Genomic DNA, 19736 nt, shown 5'->3' with positions numbered 1-19736 from the left:
AGAAGCACAAGTAGTAGTATCTATGAACTAAACTAGATTTCTTGAATTGTATCCACGTTCTTCTTAACACTGATGATATTAAGCAGAATGTGGGTACAATTCAAAAGATCTAGTTCAACTCTTAGGTACTGGGCCTTTCTCCACTTACCTTAAGCCCCGCGCTACTTGAGGAGAGTAGCGCGGGGTCCCCCGGCACTCCCCACGAGAGGGACGGCGACAGCACAGCCGCCCCAACGCTGCCGCTGTTGCGCCCCCTCAGCTCGCGGCATCCCTGGCGCTCTTGCAAAGGGCGCCTTTTGATGACGTGGGGACGCCTGGGCGCGCACCAGGGATGCAGCGCGCTGAGAGCAGCACACAGCATAGGGGGGATCCGGTGAGTGGGGAAACGCCCACTGCTACTAGTACTAGTGCTTATTCCATTTTATGAAATAAGATTTCAGCAATTTTTTATTAACTTTTGTCCATGTGTAACCCCCATGCCCAGAATGGGTTGAACCAGTAAGGGAGTGGAGACTCAGAGCAGCAGAAAGGCTGCAGAGCTCTTTGGAGAAGACAAGGCTACCAGACTCGGACCTTGATTTCTATAAGCCCTTAACACCTTGTTAAGGTAAACTGCAATATTATTGGGAACTACTGGGAAGGTAGTTGTTTGTTTTTGCTATGTTGTAAATGTTGGAGTTTATTGTTTCAGGGTTTCTTTTTGTGGTTGTAATGGGTGAGAGTTCTCCTGGAAACCTTCATCATGTTGCATCCTGTTCATCAAGCCCTTGGAGTCTTCAGGAGCCAACCCACTTGCAAAGAAGAATTGGACTTGGCAGTATCAGTAGACTTGAAATGCAACCTGAACAGGACCTTGAATTGTAATGTTAAATGTTGATGTTTAATGTTATTTGTAAAGAGAAGTAAACTGTTTTGTTTAAATTTGGTTCTTTGCAACTCCTTCCAAGTACTGCCCCACAGAACCCACAAGCTGAGGTTACACATGCATCTTAGAAGAGTAAGGTTTTATTCATAAGTTCCATTAATAAGGGGTTTTTAAATCAATAAATAGCACATTGCAATTTGGCATATGTGAAAGGGGTTCTGTGAGACATGCCTATGCTCTCATAACACATTCATTCAGAAAAGTCCCATGTGAGTACTTAAACTTTGTAAAAGAATGTGAGTTCGCCCATTTATCTGGTGCTTTTTGTAATATCCCAAACAGCTCTTAAAGAAATGTAAACACTCACATTTTTTCATCACTCCAAAACTGACTGTCTGAATTCTGTCACATGTGCCAACTCTTTTCACTGAGGTCTCTACAAAGCCCAAACTGGGGCAAACTCTGAAGGTACAATAGGACTTCCCTTTAGACCAACTTTAAAATGATAGACTAAGATGACATCTGGGAAAAATATAACATTTTAAGCCATCTATTTATTTTGCTACTTTATAATGCATTAACAACCTGCTCAAAGCCTTCAGATTCATGTGATCTAAAAAATCTGAATATATTCATTTGATTATACAAGAGCCAGTTTGATGTAGTGGTTAGCACGGAACTCGAATCTAGACAACCAGGTTTGATTCCTCACTCCTCCACATGAGTAGTGTACTCTAATCTGGGTGAACTAGATTTGTTTCCCCACTCCTACAAATGAAGCCTGCTGGGTGACCTTGGGCTAGTCACAATTCTCTATGAAATCTCTCAGCCCCTCCTAATTCACAAGGTGTCTGTTATGAGGAGGGGAAGGGAAGGAGTTTGTAAGCTGCTTTGAAACTCCTTATAGGAGAGAAAGGTGGGGTATAAATCCAAACTTTTCTTCTTAACAACTGTACATGAATTGAATGGGAAAACTTACTACTAAGTAAATTAAACAATAGTGATTGCTTTAAACAAAGACTAACCAGGGTTAAAGAATGGAAATGGTTGGCAATCTAAATAAAGAACTGTGTTATGATCCATGTTGCAATCTGAGGAGTTCAAAATAATTTAATATAAGAAAACTTTCACAAGGAATTAACTGCAGTCACTTCATTTATACCCAGTCTTTCTGCATTTCATACTGTTTTATTTTTCTCCTCTGCCCCATTTTATCCTCACAACATCTCTGTGAAGTAGGTTAGGCTGAGTGAGTGACTGGCCCAACATCTCTCAGGAAGCTTACATAGCAGAGTGGAGATTCAAACCTGCATGTCCGAGATCCCAGTCCAACACTCTAACCAATGGTGGGATTCAGCAGGTTCACACCACTTCAACAGATCCGGTTGTTAAAATAGTTCTTGTAAACAACCAGTTGTTAAATTATTTGAATCTCATCACCACTACACTACATCACATTGGCTACCCGTATTCTTGATTGAAGACACAAATGTTGAATTCTGGGTTAAAATAGAATCAGCTTTGTTTAACAGCTGATCTATGGCAACAAAGCCTTTATAAAGAGCATCCTTCCCAATGGTCAAGGTAGGCAACCATATAGTTCGGTAATATGCCTCACTCATGATTCAGAACACACCCAGTGGCACGCTGAAAGGAAACCAGCAGCCATGTCTATTTGCTTTATTCTAGAAGGCAGCCAACTCCAAGAGAACCTCCTCATCAATTCCACTTGAGCAAGTGAGCCATAAAGAACTAAAATTACCAGACCTGGTCCCACAGCCTGGAAAATCCCAAACAGCCAGCAGATTCCAGCCATTAAAGCCTTCAACATTATATAAGGAGATGACTTAGATACACTTTCCCTCACTATTTAGAGACCTTTGGTCTTACCTGTAAACGTGTACTTTCACCCATAAGCTATGCTATGCCTGTTAAGCATGACACCTAGTTAGGGCCTAAATGTGTCAGATTCATGACCAAGCCAACTAGATTACTCCTCTCCCAATCAACACAGAGAAGATGAGGGAAGACCTTATTCCCCAGCCTTATTGAGAAGAAGCATCACAAATAATCCTGCTCACTGCCTGCTAGTCACGCACAACTTTTAAAAAGGATTTGAGGGTGGATTGCTAGGATGGCAAGAAGCACAAACATGCAAATGTTTTTGCAGGGCACCAACTGCCTTGGCCCTGTTGTCTAGTAGGCCAAGGTTTTACTGTCCAGCTCACCAACAGAGTATCACATTTCAGCCTAGTAAAGAGGCCCTGTTTGAGGCAGGAACCCATCCCAAATTTTTATAGCTCCTTGTTTTAAAACAGAAGACGGTATTCCTTTATTTCTTCTGCGATATGATCTTTTTAAAGGTGCCTCATATAGGCTAATACAAAGAGGTTTTTCTTCTTAGTTTCAAAAGCAAGTAGGTGAATTCAGATGTTGCCACATTTTCATGCAACCATGTACATTAGCTGCAGAAAGTCATTTTACCTCAGTCCTAGCTAATGCATGCCTAAATTGGAATTGCTCCTGAAGGACAATAAATAAAATATCATGTTACTTCATAAGCTCTTCTACTGGAAACAGGGCATGTATAAAGGCTGCTTTTAAATTAGCAGTGGGTCATGTAAAATCTAAACATGGATTTTGAGTGGAACTCCTTTGTGCCAACAGTCATTAATATACTAAATCAATTGCCATACTGTAGCAACTCCTTTGTGGGTAGGGAGGTCTATGAAGTAGTGTGCTTATACTAGCACAGAAGCCACACCTGCATAATCTTTTTTTTAACTTAGCTGGCATTGGGGCTCGAGCTGGAGAAAAGGTAGAAAACTATAATGCTGTAAATAAATGCAGAATTGGGTGAGTTCTGAATATGAATATGAATCTTTGGAAAGCCTCACCTTATCATGAGTCAGGCCTAGGGCTGGAAAGTCTTGTAAGGCACAGATCTGGCAAGGGATGGAACTGACCCAAATATGGAGCCTGGTCCAGTTTCCATCAGTTCAGGGGATGGGCTAGTGTGGTGGTTAAACCAACTAAGGTTAAGGAGTAGAGACTCCCAGTTCTTAAATACTGGAGATTTGAGAGTGGAGTCTGAGACAGTAGAGCAGGGGTCCCCAAACTACGGCCCGGGGGCCAAATGTGGCCCCCTGAAGGCATTTATCCGGCCCGCCAGGCATGGCGGTGATGGCTCAATTCATGTGCAGTGGGGTCTTGAGGGAGAGAAGAAACCGGCACCAACGGCCATTGTTGTAGGGCGCGGGTCTGGCGGCGCGGGAGGGTTTACCACTGGGTTGTTGTGCTTGCAGTCGCTTGTCTGCCTTCAGGCCTCCCACAACCCGAGAATGGGGCTACCCACCTCTGCCCCTGCCAACAAGGCCAGCTGAAAGCAAACAGGGCGATCCCCACCCCCCACCCTGCGGGACCGGCTGGTAGGCGGCGAATGGGTCTCCGTGGCTTTGACTGTTGGGTCTGCTGGAGGGAAAACAGAGCTCTGGATATACCCGCAGCCTTCGGGGTCTGCCAGATCGGCTCCCTTGGACTCCTGGGCTCCTTTCTCCCCTATGCAACAAGGCAATGCCCACAGGTCTGCTCTTTTTCTGTGACTGGAGTTGCTGCTTTCTAAACATTGCTGATCACAGGCAGGAGACATATTTGTGGATATTACCTCTATGTAAGAGTAGCCAACCTCTAGGGGAGGCCTGGAGATGTCCCAGAATTACAGCGGACCTCCAGGTGACAGAGATCAATTCCTAGAGAAAATGACTACTTTGGATGGTGGGCTCCCCACCCCAAACCCTACTTTTCTCAGATTGCACCTCCAAATCTCCATGAATTTTCTGACCCAGAGTTGGAAACCTTACATGTGGCAACACCTGCTCCGCCCTTCCCTCTCGGCTACTCAATGTGCTGCTCTCAGGCTTTCTGTTCCGCCTCCCTTCCATTGGCATCAGTCAGGCTGGTAAATCGCTCGCTGGCTGCTAGGGAGGAAAGAACCCAGGAAGATACCTGATCCTGGGTTAGATGGAATGCTTCATTGGGAAAGTTCTGCTTTTTTTTTTTTTACAGGGGAAGTTATTCCACAGCCTCCCCAACAATATTTGGAGCCCACCCAGTACTTGACATACTTTGGTCACTGTTCTAAAAATAGACCATGACAGAAAGGCTGAAAAGTGAAATCAAACATTTTACAATCATTTGTGCATAGGACAATAGTTCATAGTTCATAGTGTTTTTTTTAGTCCGGCCCTCCAACAGTTTGAGGGACAGTGAACTGGCCCCCTGTTTAAAAAGTTTGGGGACCCCTGCAGTAGAGTTTAGAGAGAAAAGGGTGTAATGCCATCCAGACCACCTTCTAAAGCAGCCATTTTCTCGAGAAGTGGAATTTAAATAACTAAGCAAGCAAGCAATTTGTGTAGTCCTGAGATCATCTGTAATTTGGGAGCTCCCTACCTGATGGTTGGCAACCCTTGGTAGACAGCATGTGCCCAGGAGCAAAGCTCTTCTGGTTGATGTACCAGGAGGGAAAGGAAAACAGAACAGGAAGCCCAGGAGCTGCAGTATTTAGAGAAACTGCTTTTGAAGCACAAAAGCACACTTGACTAAAAATGAAAGTGGAGGAAAAAATTAGCTGCTGCAAAAATCTTAAAGATATATGCAGCAAATTCCTTTTCCTTAAAAGGCTCGTAACAGCTATATGCTCACCATTTTCCTATTCTTACAGTATTGAACAAAGGCTCATTTGGCAACTGACCAGAAAGGGAGGGGATGGTTATGCCATGGAAAACTGGCCAGTAAAGCTGAGGCCCCTCTGAATTTTGTGCCCAGCTCATTAGTCTGTAACCTTTCTATTCCCAAGGATAGTAAAACCTACTCCCCCTTTCAAAGGTAAACAGCAGAACAGATAACTTAATTTTCAAATAGAAGTCACAAATATACTCAGGATTGTCTTTTCCTGCCAAGAAACATGGAATTTGTAGCTTCTTCTGATTCCTGATTGAATCAGGTTTGGGATTAATTTCTCTCCAGAGGAAAAAAAATATTACTTTTCAGTCTGCTCATTTAGATACTAAACTGGAAATTGATTCAGAAATCTCAAATATCACTCTTGATTCTCTGCTCCAGCACATCACATAACTGACTAACACCAGGATCAATACCAAGAAGGCAAACATAATCCAACCTTATGGAATTAAATACTGGACTAAAAAGAAGCTCTCTACAGGACAGAGAAGCAACCAGCCGTTTATCATCGTGTGGCAAGACTCCTAGGCACTCGCCAACTCCAGAAATGTCAGACTGTGACAAGTCATTACACATCTTAGCATGGAACAAGCCAGAGAGTAAATAATTAAGGAAAGATCTGCATTATTAAACCTGGAACATCATAAGATGTTCATCAGCTACAATAGCAACTTAGAACATCAGAAGACAAAAGCTTTTCAGTGCTTTGAAGGGAAAAAAACAGCATCTAACTGCAGCAGGGAGGACCCAGCTGCTCCCTCCATCTTCTCAGAGAGAGATCTGATGCTGTGATCCTCCACAAACCCCTAGTATAGGGTGGGGTTAGGGTTGGAAAGGCCCATGAACCAGTATTGCTCATGAAGGAACTGCCTCATACAGGCAGTGTGCTTCCGAACAACAGTTGTGGGAGACATTATTGACAGATATCTACCTGAAGACTATGAGGAGAAATTGTGTTGAACCTTTAGTTTGATTCAGTTAGGCTCTTCTTATGTCTCACATCTACCCTCACCCAGCTCTTATAGGCAGGACTTACCTCCTCACTGGTGGATTGTTCCTAATCCATTGGAGTGATATTCTACAAAATGCCTCTCCCTACAATAACAGTACCATATAGACAAAGGGAACTTTGGATAGGCAAGTAGGGTCCCCCAGGATCCTCTGGCTGGGTCTATGAGAGCTAAGTGAGGGCAGGTGTGAGATATAAGAAAAGCCCTGCTGAATCAGACTAGCAGTGCATCTCTATAGTTATTTCTGTCATCTGGTCATTCCTGGAGTAAGCCTTTATGCTGTCCAAGGATATGATGTAGGGTATCCATTAGCAATAGATACACCATCTCATTTCTGCCCTGGCCATGTTCAAGAACTGCTCAGCACCAACAGAAACCTGCACAAATTGTACATGGCAGCAGTTCTTAAACAGTAATCAGTGGATCACTTGGTGCTCCCCAAAGCATCTCCAAGTGCTCTGCAAAGAGATTGGAATAAATATGACAAGATCTCAGAACACTGCCAAATGCTTAAAAATACCTTCCATGGTCAACCTGTTGTCATTCAGTTTAGTACCTATGTAGGTGCAAATTGAAAATATCGTAACCCTCATGCTAAAATGCTCCGTGATGAATTTCTTTCCTGAAAAGTGCTCCACAACTCAAAAAAATTGAGAATGTTTGGTATATTGCACTTAAAAATGCTTCCCGGACTGGAACGACATGTTTCAGGATCCCATGTTGATATGCCTTCAATGGCAAAACCTTATAACCAAACAATTAAATTCTGTCTCAGTGAGGAGTTTCAAGAGTAGATAAAAACCATTGAAATCTTGGGTCAGCGCTTTGTAAATAACATTTCCAAATGAAGTATATACAATGTTCCTGTAGCTATCGAACAGCATGTAAAGAGATAATTGCTGCTAAGCTGCCAAACAACAAGCCATACAGTCTGTAAAGGGTTTCTAAACTTTGGCCTTCCAAAATTTAGGACCATAAGAATTCCATGGTTGTATCAGGCCAAAGATCCTAGTCCAGCATTCTGTTTCCAACAGTGGAAGAATAAATGAATTTTGAAAGCTCATAAGAAGAATATGAAGGTGTTGCCCATCTCTTGATCCCAACATCTGGTATTTCAAAATATACTTCCGACATACATGGAGAGTCTCTGTATTATAATGGCAAATTTACAAAGACATTCCTATTTTTGGCTAACCTCCCCCTCACCAGCCTTCTAATGCAGTGGCTGCCACCAAATTTCATTATATTGAACTCCACAAACTAGTTATTCATTATAAACTTCCTTTTGACTCTCCTAAACCTAGTGCTATCCAGCTTCATACGCTCATTCTTTTTACTATGGAGGGGGAAAGCCACTTGATTATATACCTTGACAACACAGAACAGGTGTTGCTCAGTCAAAGAACTCTTCTTGGGCACTTCTAGTGCTTTATGATTGACAATAAATATGACCTTGGATTCCGAGTCTTCCTGCATGAAATCTTTTTATTCTTTTTTTGCCTTTCAGTGAACCCTACATTTCTCATCTGATATTTCTTATTTTTTGCATATTTTTCTCTACTCCCTTGTTCAGTTCTCTTCACATCACAAGTTATTGAATTATGAAGGCAGAGAGATCCAAGGACAGCGTTCTTCCAGTTGAAACAAAGACCAAATATCCCTATCTGCATTTTCTCATATTGATTGGTTGTTTATTTTTAAACAGCCATCCCATTCCCACTTCAATAAAAGCTCAAAGCACCTTAAAATTAAAATGACAAAATTGTTTACACAGCAAGCTACACATATTTTTAAAAATCATCTTATCTAAGAACAGACATATTCCTTATGCAAAAACATCAGCCCTCAGCAAAAGGCCTTTTGAAGTCAAAATGTTTTCTACACTCTTCAAATTACTGGAAGGAGCAGAGGTTCCCAAGCTGCCTGTGGGAGCCCATTCCAGGGGATTGGAGAAATGATATAAAGTGCTTTTGAGCATTCATGGAAGACAGTCCAAACAGCAGTAAAGAAACTGTTAAAAGGAGCTGATGCTCTGAACAGCATTGGCATTTGAGTTTATATATGGAGAAATGGTTCTTGAAGGGCTTCAATTGATCCCAGAATCTACCAGGTGGCCAGAATAGCTGTTTTCATCCAGGCATGATGTGAACATTGCAGCTGATCCCAACTACAGGCAGGGTAGTACATTTTGTAACATCTGAAACCTCTGGGTTAATGTCATTGGTAGCTCCATATACAGGACACTGCTATAATCCGGAGTAGAAAGTGAGATCAGTGAGACCAGGTCTACTGAGTCAAGAAGTGAGCACCACCTATGAATAAGATGAAAAGGAAAGAAGCCCCACCCCCAGCCACACTGTAGCCTGCTTATCCATTGGCAGGATGCATCTACTAGTACACCCAAACCTATCCTTTCTCTTTTCCATTTGTTGCCTCCACAACACTATTTAAATGTATACTGTAAGTCTTCTAGACTGATACCTCTATGTTTTGAGTCTGTAATTTTATAAGGCACTCTCATGGGGTTATGTAGCAGTTATCCCAATCCTAAACCAATCCTAGAGATTTGGGCCTCATATCAATCCAAGCATTTTTGCCAGTCAATCAGAGCCAATGGAACTCCACTAGCTGGGAAGAGTGAGCAAGTCTCGTTCTAAAAGTGGAGGGGGGGGAATCCCGCTCTCTTCAGACAGGGATTTGAGGCTCTGAATAAGAGTGGCAGTTTAGCCAGGGTTTTATTTAGCTTTTAAGTAGGATTTGGGGTCAGCTTAGGGAAGAAAGCTTTTTTTTTATTGAGACAAATAAGCATCCTGTTAAGGCAACAAAACACCAACCTTACTTGTACATGTTCTGGCATACAAAACTGTGTTAAAAGAGAAACTCGAAACCTTTAGAAGGATCCTGTTGGTGGTGGTAACAGGTTACTTTTAAGTGACAATGTTTATTTACATTATATATGGCTCAGTTAAAAAATATTCATTCTGACTGGAAAAAATCAGTGACCTCCAGGAAGTGAGGTAGAAAGCCAGTTTCAATTTGTAAACTGAGGAGTTCCACACAAGACACCTACCCTGTTAAATAGTTTATTTCCTGTTAAATAGAAACCAATAAGTTGTGTCAATCCATTCCAAATCCATATGGGAAAGGGATTCATACTTCTAGCATAAATTCTAATAGGGTCCAAGCAGGAGACCTGTGGAGGCATGCGTTTTACATGTTCCAGCACTTTTAAGTTTGTGTCACCCATCTGCCTGATTGTGGGCAGCTGAAGTTGTAAAAAGAGACAATAAGAGTGTACAGGATTGGATATTTCAGAGACAAGGGGGCATGTACTTGCATATGCACCTGATGCATAATAGTACAGTGTAAGAATAAACATAATGCATTCTTAAACCCAGAGTGGTGCTACCTCTCTTTCATCTCTCTTTCTTCCTTCTCACATACCCTGTTTCTCCGAAAATAAGACATCCCCTGAGAATAAGACGTAGTAGAGGTTTTGCTGTAGTGCTAAATATAAAGCATCCCCCAAAAGTAAAACGTAGCAAAGTTTTTGTTTGGAAGCATGCCCGTCGACAGGAGCATGCAGCTGTGGAGCGGAAAAATAAGACATCCCCTGAAAATAAGACATAGCACAACTTTGGGAGCAAAAATTAATATAAGACATTGTCTTATTTTCGGAGAAACACGGTAGCTACCACAGACTATGGAAGAAATACTAGCAGTAAATCAAGAAAGCAAATGATTGCATTAAACATTTATATATAAAAAGACAACAGTAACCTACATTCTCACAATCACTTTGAACTAATGAAGACTTCCACATAAAAGAGAATAGAGAATCTATTTATGACAAACGTTAGACATTCCTTCTGGAGCAAACAAATGGTGGCAGACAACAGGTCCATCCAGATGTGCTGGGGTGGGGAGGGGTTGATTATCCTGCAGGCCTATGGACCTGAACAAGTCATGAGATTACTTTCATAAGATATCTGAGTAGGGCTGCCAGCTCTGGGTTAGGAAGTAACTGGTGATTTAGAGGTGGGACCCGGGGAGGGCAGGATTTGGAAAGAGGGACCTCAGGAGGGTATAATGCTATAGAGCAGTGGTGGCGAACCTTTGGCACTCCAGATGTTATGGACTACAATTCCCATCAGCCCCTTGCCATCATGGCCAATTGGCCATGCTGGCAGGGGCTGATGGGAATTGTAGTCCATAACATCTGGAGTGCCAAAGGTTCGCCACCATGGCTATAGAGTCTACCCTCTAAAGGATGGACTCCCTTTCCTGAGGAAAGCTGATCTCTATTGTCCAGGAATCAATTGTAATAGCACCTGGAGGTTGGTAACCGCATACAATCTGATTTAGGTCTGGGTGTGTGAGAAGAAAGAATGTTTACCTGATGGCCATCGGTGATCCTATAAACAAGATTACCAACCTTAAGGTGGGGTTTGGGATTTTCCTGGAATTACAACTGATGTCCAGAGTATAGTGATCGGTTCCCCTGGAGGAATTGGCAACTTTCAAACGTGAACTCTATGGTACCACATCTCTGCTGAGGTCACTCCCCAAACCCAGGCACCACCTCCTTAAACTCCAGTAATTTCCTAAAGCCAGAGTTGGCAAGCCCCCAGACAGCCCTGACACAAGCGCTTTAAGACATCTGCAATCTGCTACACTCAAACTGCATTTTTGTTTCTCTAAAGCTCCTTCCGCACAGGCAGAATAATGCACTTTCAATCCACTTTCAATCCACTTTGCAGCTAGATTTTACTGTGAGGAATAGCAAAATCCAGTTGCAAACAATTGTGAAAATGGGTTGAAAATGCATTATTCTGCATGTGCGGAATGGGCCTTAGAGAAACAAAAATGCAGTTTTAGTTTGGATTCAGAAATATGTGGACTACAAACCAGCAAAACTACAAGCAGAGATACTCTTGAAGGCCACGGCTTTCTAGTCTTCCCTTCCAGCTGCAGCTCCATGAACCATTCAAAAACTTGCTCCTAGAGCTTGGAGAAACTTGAGTGGCATGTAATAGACACAAAAAGTAGGAAAGCTGCAGGCCAAGGGTGCTACAGCAAAAAGAAAGAATTAATCAGCAGAGAAATTTTTCAATAAGTCATCAGATTTTAAAATGTTCTTGCCTTCCAGTATTTCTAGTGGTGCAAACTATGATGCCAGAGATGGTAAACACTAATGTACCTATCTAGGCTCCCATCTGCCAACTCTGAATACCTTCCTACAGAGCCAAAGTAACAAAATGAAAACAAAAAAGGCCTCGGTAAGAGCATTAAACAAATTGAGCTGTTGGCACTGAAAAACAGATGTTATAAAAATCTGGGTCATAAACATGTTTGTCATGGGATTATACACTTGCAGCAAACATGTTAGACACTCTGGAAGTTGTATCCAGAAGACCAGCTATAAGCCACAGAATGTGGCACAGGATTCAATAGGTGAAGAGTTTAATAAAGAGGTTCCCTCTCTATACAAGTTATAGCAACAACACCTGCTTCTAGAATTTCCTTTAGTCAGTATAGCCCAGGGAGAATTCTGGAATGGATTTCCATGAAGTTTGCCTTGGTCTTGGACAGTCTAAAATTCTGGCCAGGGTCAAGAAATGGAGTTGTTACAAACAACACATAGGTGAGTATTCTTAGTTTTAATATGGATTTGTTCCCCAAGGATTTGTTACAACAGTTAGCAGAAAAATTATGGTAAGTAGGAGTACTCACTATCCATGTTCACTGCATGATACATATGCCAAAATAAACTCTGATGTAAGCAAACTTTTGGGATGGACATTACAATCTGGAAAAGTGACTGTTATGATGCAGAAAAAGACCATGCTTCTCTAAGGAACATGCACTGACCCTTTTAATAGATGAAAAATGTTCCTCTCAAAAGGCAACAATGACACATGAATAGGTACATCCTCAGCGGTTCACAGCAAAAGGTCATAGCTGACATCTTCAAGCATGTGTTCATACACATTCAAGTGGTCCCTTATGCTAAATGGCACAGTTCTACCTTATAGCTTTTTGACATGTCACAAAAGTTTTTGTGGGGCAGGGAAGGGAGGGGTGGAAGAATGGCAGAAGTCAACCTGTAACAAGTTGGATTTGAACGGTTCTTGGTGCTGCAGTTATATTATGATTGTTGCTCAAAGTGCATTTTGCTTTCTAAAACTCAGCGTTGGATCTAGACTAAACTGGCAATTTCCAAACACTTCCTCTTCCTCCTACCGAATCTTTTCATCTCATTCACCAGAGTCCCCTATCTCCCAGGAGCAGTGTTTCATGGAGATTCCAGTGGAAGCGGGCAGGCAGGAGCGTTCTGTTCCACTGATGGAAATTTTAGTCTGCATACAACCCTTAAACTGTAGAAATTCCAGGCATTTGTTTGGAACTAGTCACCCACAAAGCATTATTATCTGAATCCTTAAAAAATTAAAACTGTCCTGCTGAGACTGGCAGTTTGTTTATTAAGCATCAGAACAGCATAATAATCAAATGCACACTTGTTGGGAAAAGAAAATAGGATGCAGAATCATTATAAAATATTTTCATAGCATATTCTTATCAGGAATTATAGCTAATATTTTAGAAAGTGGTTGATTTTTTTTCTTACCAAAACAAATGTAATACAATGGTATCTTTTATAGTTGAAAGTGTATTTAATTATAAAACACACATCTATTTTAGAAGGTATTTTAGATCTCATTTTTAGTGTTCTCAGCCTTGTGCCAGCAAATGCCCAGGAAATTAGGGGGCAGTGCCTGGGAATGGTGGTTTTTTCAGGGAATGCAATGTCATATCCTCAATAACGCTATAAGACTTTCCTTAATCTCTATGGACATTTCTAGAGCACCACAGAGGATATGATATTGTGTCAGGATAGAGACTTGAAGGATATGATATCACTTCAAGGTGATTCTACAGGAATTGTTCCAATCTCAGTTTCATCATAGAAAAGGGGAAATTCCTAGATGAGTGTCACTACTGATGTACTTCCCACCCCTCCCATTTTCTCCCTTTCCTTATATTATCAAGGGTAGGGGACTGAAGGGAGAGACAGAGGATTGCCCACTCTCTATGAGTATATGCCAAGCCTAGTCATTACATAACACTACTTTGAAAATTCTGAGGTCTAAAATATAATTAAATGAGACACCAAAAAAATGATAAGTGTGCACATATATTTTCTCCCCCAAGCTCATATACAATTCTTCCACAACAGAAAGTATTTAACTGCAAATGTGAGTCACAATCATTTGCTTACCAGAAACCTATGCTAGTATTAATGGCAGAGATACACAACAGAAAAAATGTATACATCCAGAGAAAGAGTGCCAAGGCTAGCCAATGCAATACAGCAGCCTCAAAACCTTCTGGAGTGATAGCTAAATTCATGAGGCAAACTATGCCAATCCCATCAGAGAACAGCTCATTTTCCTACACACTAAAAATAGCTTGTGGCGGTGTATAGAAAATATCTTGATCCTAAAAAAGAGAGACACAAGCACAGTTGAATCCTGTGGTGAATGAAGCACTCTGTTGTCCTAAGACATTAAATGAAAATGTAAGAGAATACATAAAGCACATTTTTATAACCACATAAGTGCATTCTTCCTAGCGTAATACAACGGCACTAAAATGATACAGGAAGTTTGTACTCAAAAACATGTCTGATTAATTCAAATCAATATGTAACCATAAGAGGCCAACTTCACGCCAACCACCGCAAAGTAATGCCATCACCACAAAATCTCTGAGTGCCTTGCTATAGATAGGCCAATGTTTCTCAAAAAGTGAGACAGCATCCTGCCTTACCAGGATGCTTACCACATGCTCCTTGCCCCATCCCATCCTAAAAACCTAAGTGACACTACACTATCTACCCATCCTGCTCTTACGGACTATGAAAAATTCCTCCTTCTCCTGGAGGCGGAGGGCATCTCGATGGGTAGTTCTCATCTATGGTGATTCTGAGGGAAACCATGAGAAGCTTTTCTGTTCGGAGGCCTAAGAGACATGGCAAAATTGGGTGCATTTTGTCTCCACCAGAGGATCTCAGTCTCCTCCTAGAACCAGATCTCCTCCTTTCAATATTTCCTAAAGGACTCCAGTAGGTGCAAAGCAACAAAAATGTATTTTTTGTTTGTCTTTGCTACCTAATCCTGCAAGCTGTTCAAGCCTTTAGTTTGCTATGAAATTATGCAGAACCGATAGGCGAGCCTTCGATATCTTTCCGAACAGCTCTTCACGTTAGAGTATGAAGAATTTCATTAATTCATGCTTTATCATGCACAGAAGTTATGCACTTCCATTGTGATGGACTTCCACGAGAAATAAAGCTGTTAACAAGATGACCACACCCATTCTTTTAGAAAGCAAGACTGCCGTAACAGACACTGTTATTTATGTAACAGTGAATGTACAGCTGCAGTAAAAGGCAGACATAGTGAAGCAGGTGGCTGAATAATAAGTGGAACCAAGCAAACAGAAGCATAGTAATTTCCCCTGCATATTCTGAGCACTGACCTATTACAACTTCTTAGACAACAACATCCTGATAGCTCTACCCTCTAATGCCAATATAATAGAAACATGTGGATGGGTCTAAGTCTGTCTGATTCTAATCAAGGCCAGGCAACAGTTTATTTTCAGAGAGATGCCTCTCTGAAATGCCAGAATATACCATCTTAATGCCAGAATATACCATCTTAATGATATGCAATTGTAATTAAAGAACTCCAGCATCTCTGTTAAAAACACATGTAAATACGCTGAGAGAGGTCTCCAAAACCAGTGCATGTCACCCTTTTCTTGGTCATGCATGGGGTGTGGATGAGCAACAAGAAGATTTATCCAGCATCCACCATGATAAAATGCATTATGGGTACTACAGAATAAAATAATCCAACATATAATCAAAGATCCAGTTTATGTTGTTGTGTTCCAGTTAGGGGATTAGGGTAGTAATCTCGACCTGCCTGCAGCAGCTGTATTAGAGGCATCCAAGTACTGTCTATATTAAAAATGGCATTCATGACCTGATAAACAGAATTCTAATGCAATTTAATGAATGTACCAAATAAACTTTTTGAGAAGTCAGACAGATCACGTCAGAGCTTTCCACAGATATCCAGCAGATTATGTAGGCGTTTATATATGTAGGAGAGATGAATTTCAGAGATATACTAAGCAACAGCTTTCTGAATGTTTGCTAAGCATATCTGTAAATTAAAATGTAGCCTGACTAGACTATTTAATCTGATGCACAGAGCATATGGAGGAATATATGTGTTACAAAAGAGACATATTCCAGAAGACAGTAGAAGGAAGAAGAGTAGAAGAGGAGTTTGGATTTATACCCTACCTTTCTCTCCTGTAAGGAGACTCAAGGTGGATTAAAAACTCCTTTCCCTTCCTCTCTCCACACCAGATGCTTTGTAAGTAAGGTGGGGCTGAGAGAGTTCTGAAAAACTGTGACTAGCCCAAGGTCATCCAGCAGGTATGTAGGAGTGTGGAAATACATCTGGTTCACCAGATAAGCCTCTGCCACTCAGGTGGAGGAGTGGGGAATCAAACCCGCTTCTCCAGATTAGAATCCTGCTGCTCTTAATCACTATCCCACACTGGACAGAATATAAGGCAATAAGTATTTCCAAATATGTCAACAGTTGCTGTACATATATGGTCCATACATGAGTTTACACCAAGTGTAGGAAGGAAACATGTGCAGTCATAAACACCATTCACTGTGATGGTTGCACTCTTTAACAACTTTTTTTTGGAAAACCAGGTTGGCAGCAGGTTCCCAACTTGATCACATGCAATAAAACACTCCTGCATGATCTCCACAAATAGCACCTTACTTTTTTTTTTACATCCATGAAGGAACAGGTCACCCCTAAAGAAGATAAGGGTTATTCACTAAAGATATTTCCTTTCAGGGTCAATATGTACCCCAAAGAGAGGATTCACACACATTAATTTTTGTCACTGTGTGCTCTTCTCATACAAAATCTCTTTCCATTGAAATTATAGTTTCATTAGCAAATGATCTCCTGGTCAGCACTTCTTGGGTAGGAAGATGAACTTTCTGCAAGGCTCTGACACTAGTTACTTAGCAATGTTCTATACATGTTTCTGAATCAGACAGCTCAGGGAACATTAATTAGTGCAGGAGGAGAGAAAGGCTGCAGAATTTTATTGTCCACTCAAGATAAAAAAACCAAACACTTGCAGAATATAGGGTGAAATACACAGTAATGTTGGAGTGGGGAGCTGGGAACACACTCAAACACACACAATACTGCAGTAAAGCATCCTGCCTCAACATCAGCACTGCAAGCAGTAGCTGAAAGAATGGTTTACAACATTTGGATTTGATATAAAGCTGCAAGCTAAGATGAAACTCCCATGCTAATGATTTCACAGCAGGGGGAAAGAGAATACAGTGCCTCAAACCTTGAAGCCTTTCTCGATCAAGGTGCAGCCCCATCACTATTCTCCCTACCAGTAAACAGCATCAAAACAGCTGGAAGCTCAAAACACCTGGCTCCTGAATGATCAAATCAGAGCCTACTTCCTTTGAAGATAGAGGAAAGACGGCAGTATCAGTGCCACTGGTCACCTTCATTAACTTCCATCCATGTGGTTAGGGACAATTTATTTCCTCACCTTGGTGCAAGGCAAACAGAATGATGCAAACGGACATTATGAAAAGAGACAAGCTGGACAGAGTTGCAGAGGACATCTGGATACATGTTCTGTATCAAGACAGGGGAAGTGATGACGCTCCTACCTTGCGTTTCCGATTTTCCCTAGAGATTCTCCTCTGCCTTTTCTTTTCCTTTTCTTTCTCCTTCTCCCTTTCATCGACTTCAGCCTCCCGAACTTTTTTAATGGAAGCGGCAGCGTGAGCCATTTCAGAGAGGGGGACACCTGGTCCAAAAGATCAGTTCCTAACACAGCGATATCTAGGTGATTTGTTTATCTTCCCGGAGACCTGGCTGCTGGCCAGGAATTCCACAGGGCAATCCTCTTCTTCCTTCTCCAGCACAGACTCAAACAGAGTCACAGCTTTTCTCCAGCCTCTGCAGGATCCATAATACAGCACAATACCAGCAGGTTGCAACTCAAGGATCTCTTACATATAAACACACACGTAGGCACAAATACAAATTGCTCTGGCGTAGGAAAAAAAGCCTTAGAGCAAGGAAGCTCTTCAGTTTTGCTGTGGCAGGTGGGAGAAAATCAGCCCTGCTAAACAAATCTCATCGAATTAGAAAAAGGTCTATTGGGATTCCTCCAGATGGGTTGTGTCTTCCGAGAGCCAGGACGGAGCCACCTCTGTAAAGCTGTCAGAAGGGGGTGGGTGGGGGTGGACAGCTCCTTGCAGCTTCAAGCATCACCTCCTTACAGGGTGAGGGAAAAAATGGTGCAGTCTGACTTAATGACTTGCTGCTGCAACTGCCTCTGCTAAAGCACATGATACGCTCTGCTCAGCTCGCATCCCACCATTCCTTTCCTTCCTCCTCTTGCTTTGAATGTAGATGTTACTCCCTTGACCTTGAGAACGGCACAAAACCAAAGGAATAAAGTATAAATAGGAGTCGGTGTTGCTGTGTTCAGAACTGACCAGCTGCAGCCTGCTTCTTTCACAGGTAGCGAATCCCCGGCTAAATACGTGGTCGGCTGAGCTTGGGAAGGGCGGGAAAGGGGCGGGGGGGGGGGTGCTGGGAATGCTCAGGTCCTCATTGTTTCATTTCAATGTCCACGTGAGGCTGCATTAGGAAAGCTGCATTAAGCAGTAGAGCGAATAGTGCTCTGAAGGGGCGGGGGAGACACACACATACACACACACACAGTATAATCTGGGCTCAGCCTGCCCTAGCCAGCTGAACTCTTGGGGGAAGGGTTTTAAAAAAGAACAAAATATACAGTATCTTAGTCTGCAGTTTACATCACTAAAAGCTATCACCAGCCATTTGGGAAGTGCTTACACTGAGGATAAAAATAATCAGATGATTATGTGGTAGGAGCTGAGATGAGAACCGAGAGGGAGAGTTCTCTTTTAATGAAATAATAACAACAAAGAATAAATAACATTTTAAATTAAAATAATAATGACTTATGTCACATGAGATTATATCATTTTTTATATTGGGGACAGATGGGGGGGTCCTATTTCTGACTGCTGGTGTTACAGCCTTTCTCTAATAGATTTTTAAAATAACACTATGCCTTTTTGAAACCAGCACAAGGTTAGCCCTTTCTAGACATACATAAACAGCTTGTCTGGTAGTCATTTAATCACATTACAGAGCAATATCAGGACTGGCAAAGTCTAACTGGCATGGTCTCATTAAGAGAGTGAAAATAGAAAGGGCTGGTACCAAGAGAAACACAAAATAATGCATATTCATGATCCTTTTCTCGTTCTAATACAAGAATCATGTAAGAATGATAAAATACATTTCTCAAGGAGTTGTGGTATCTTGGGGCTGGCCTTAGCACTCATGCTCCACAATTACTACAACAACAGCTAAAAGGATCTATAAGGGATCAAGGAAGAAAACAGGTTCCACTCTATACTGATCCAAGGAAAATCTAGATCTCAGGAAAGATTTCTTATCCCCAGTGGATTAAATGTGAAGAAATTCCACCTAGCAAGGTGTCAAAGATACTTGAGGGACAGAAAAAGCTCCCCTCCACCAGGATGGGCTGGGCAAATTAGACACCATACCAAAAGCTCACCAGACTGAATTATGATAGTAAGGAAGGTAAAGGAGGCTCTTTGAGAACTTATCTAGGCTACGATTTTTATGGCTACATTCAAATGATTGTTTCAAGTTCTCATAAGTTGCTTTCTTTGTGCATCATTACAACACAAATCAGTGGCAACATAGGCTTCCCTTCTCATTTAGAAACATTATCTTGCTTGCTATCATGTCACTGCAGAAGTAATCTGTAACATCCTTCTAAGTGATAGGTAGAATTGTCCAACTTAAAGGTGCAAGACAAATCCCCCCCCCCTCCAGTGCCAGTTCTGTCCTCCCTTCTATTCTGATTACCCCACGAAGGGACCAAAAAACATTCACATTCCATCATCT

At 41.7% G+C, this 19736-nt stretch overlaps 1 protein-coding gene across 21 annotated transcripts in view; it reads right to left on the bottom strand.

Annotated features, from left to right (window-relative positions):
- Nucleotides 1–19736, bottom strand: part of ANK2 (ankyrin 2) — a 338318-nt gene that overhangs the window by 163951 nt on the left and 154631 nt on the right. For 7 of the 21 annotated variants that reach the window (XM_048508922.1, XM_048508915.1, XM_048508920.1 and 4 more), the window contains exon 1: nucleotides 17426–18160. The exons of 6 other annotated variants lie outside the window; for them this stretch is intronic. In XM_048508922.1, coding sequence (XP_048364879.1) covers nucleotides 17426–17548 — 123 coding nt within the window. In that variant the 5' untranslated portion in view covers nucleotides 17549–18160. Of the gene's footprint in view, nucleotides 1–17425; nucleotides 18172–19736 lie in introns of those variants that run through there. 8 more of the 21 variants (XM_048508927.1, XM_048508926.1, XM_048508921.1 and 5 more) reach the window with 5 other exon arrangements.

This window comes from Sphaerodactylus townsendi, linkage group LG10, assembly GCF_021028975.2.
Source record: "Sphaerodactylus townsendi isolate TG3544 linkage group LG10, MPM_Stown_v2.3, whole genome shotgun sequence".
Lineage (NCBI taxonomy): Eukaryota > Metazoa > Chordata > Lepidosauria > Squamata > Sphaerodactylidae > Sphaerodactylus > Sphaerodactylus townsendi.
This window is presented reverse-complemented; position numbering and strand designations above follow the sequence as displayed.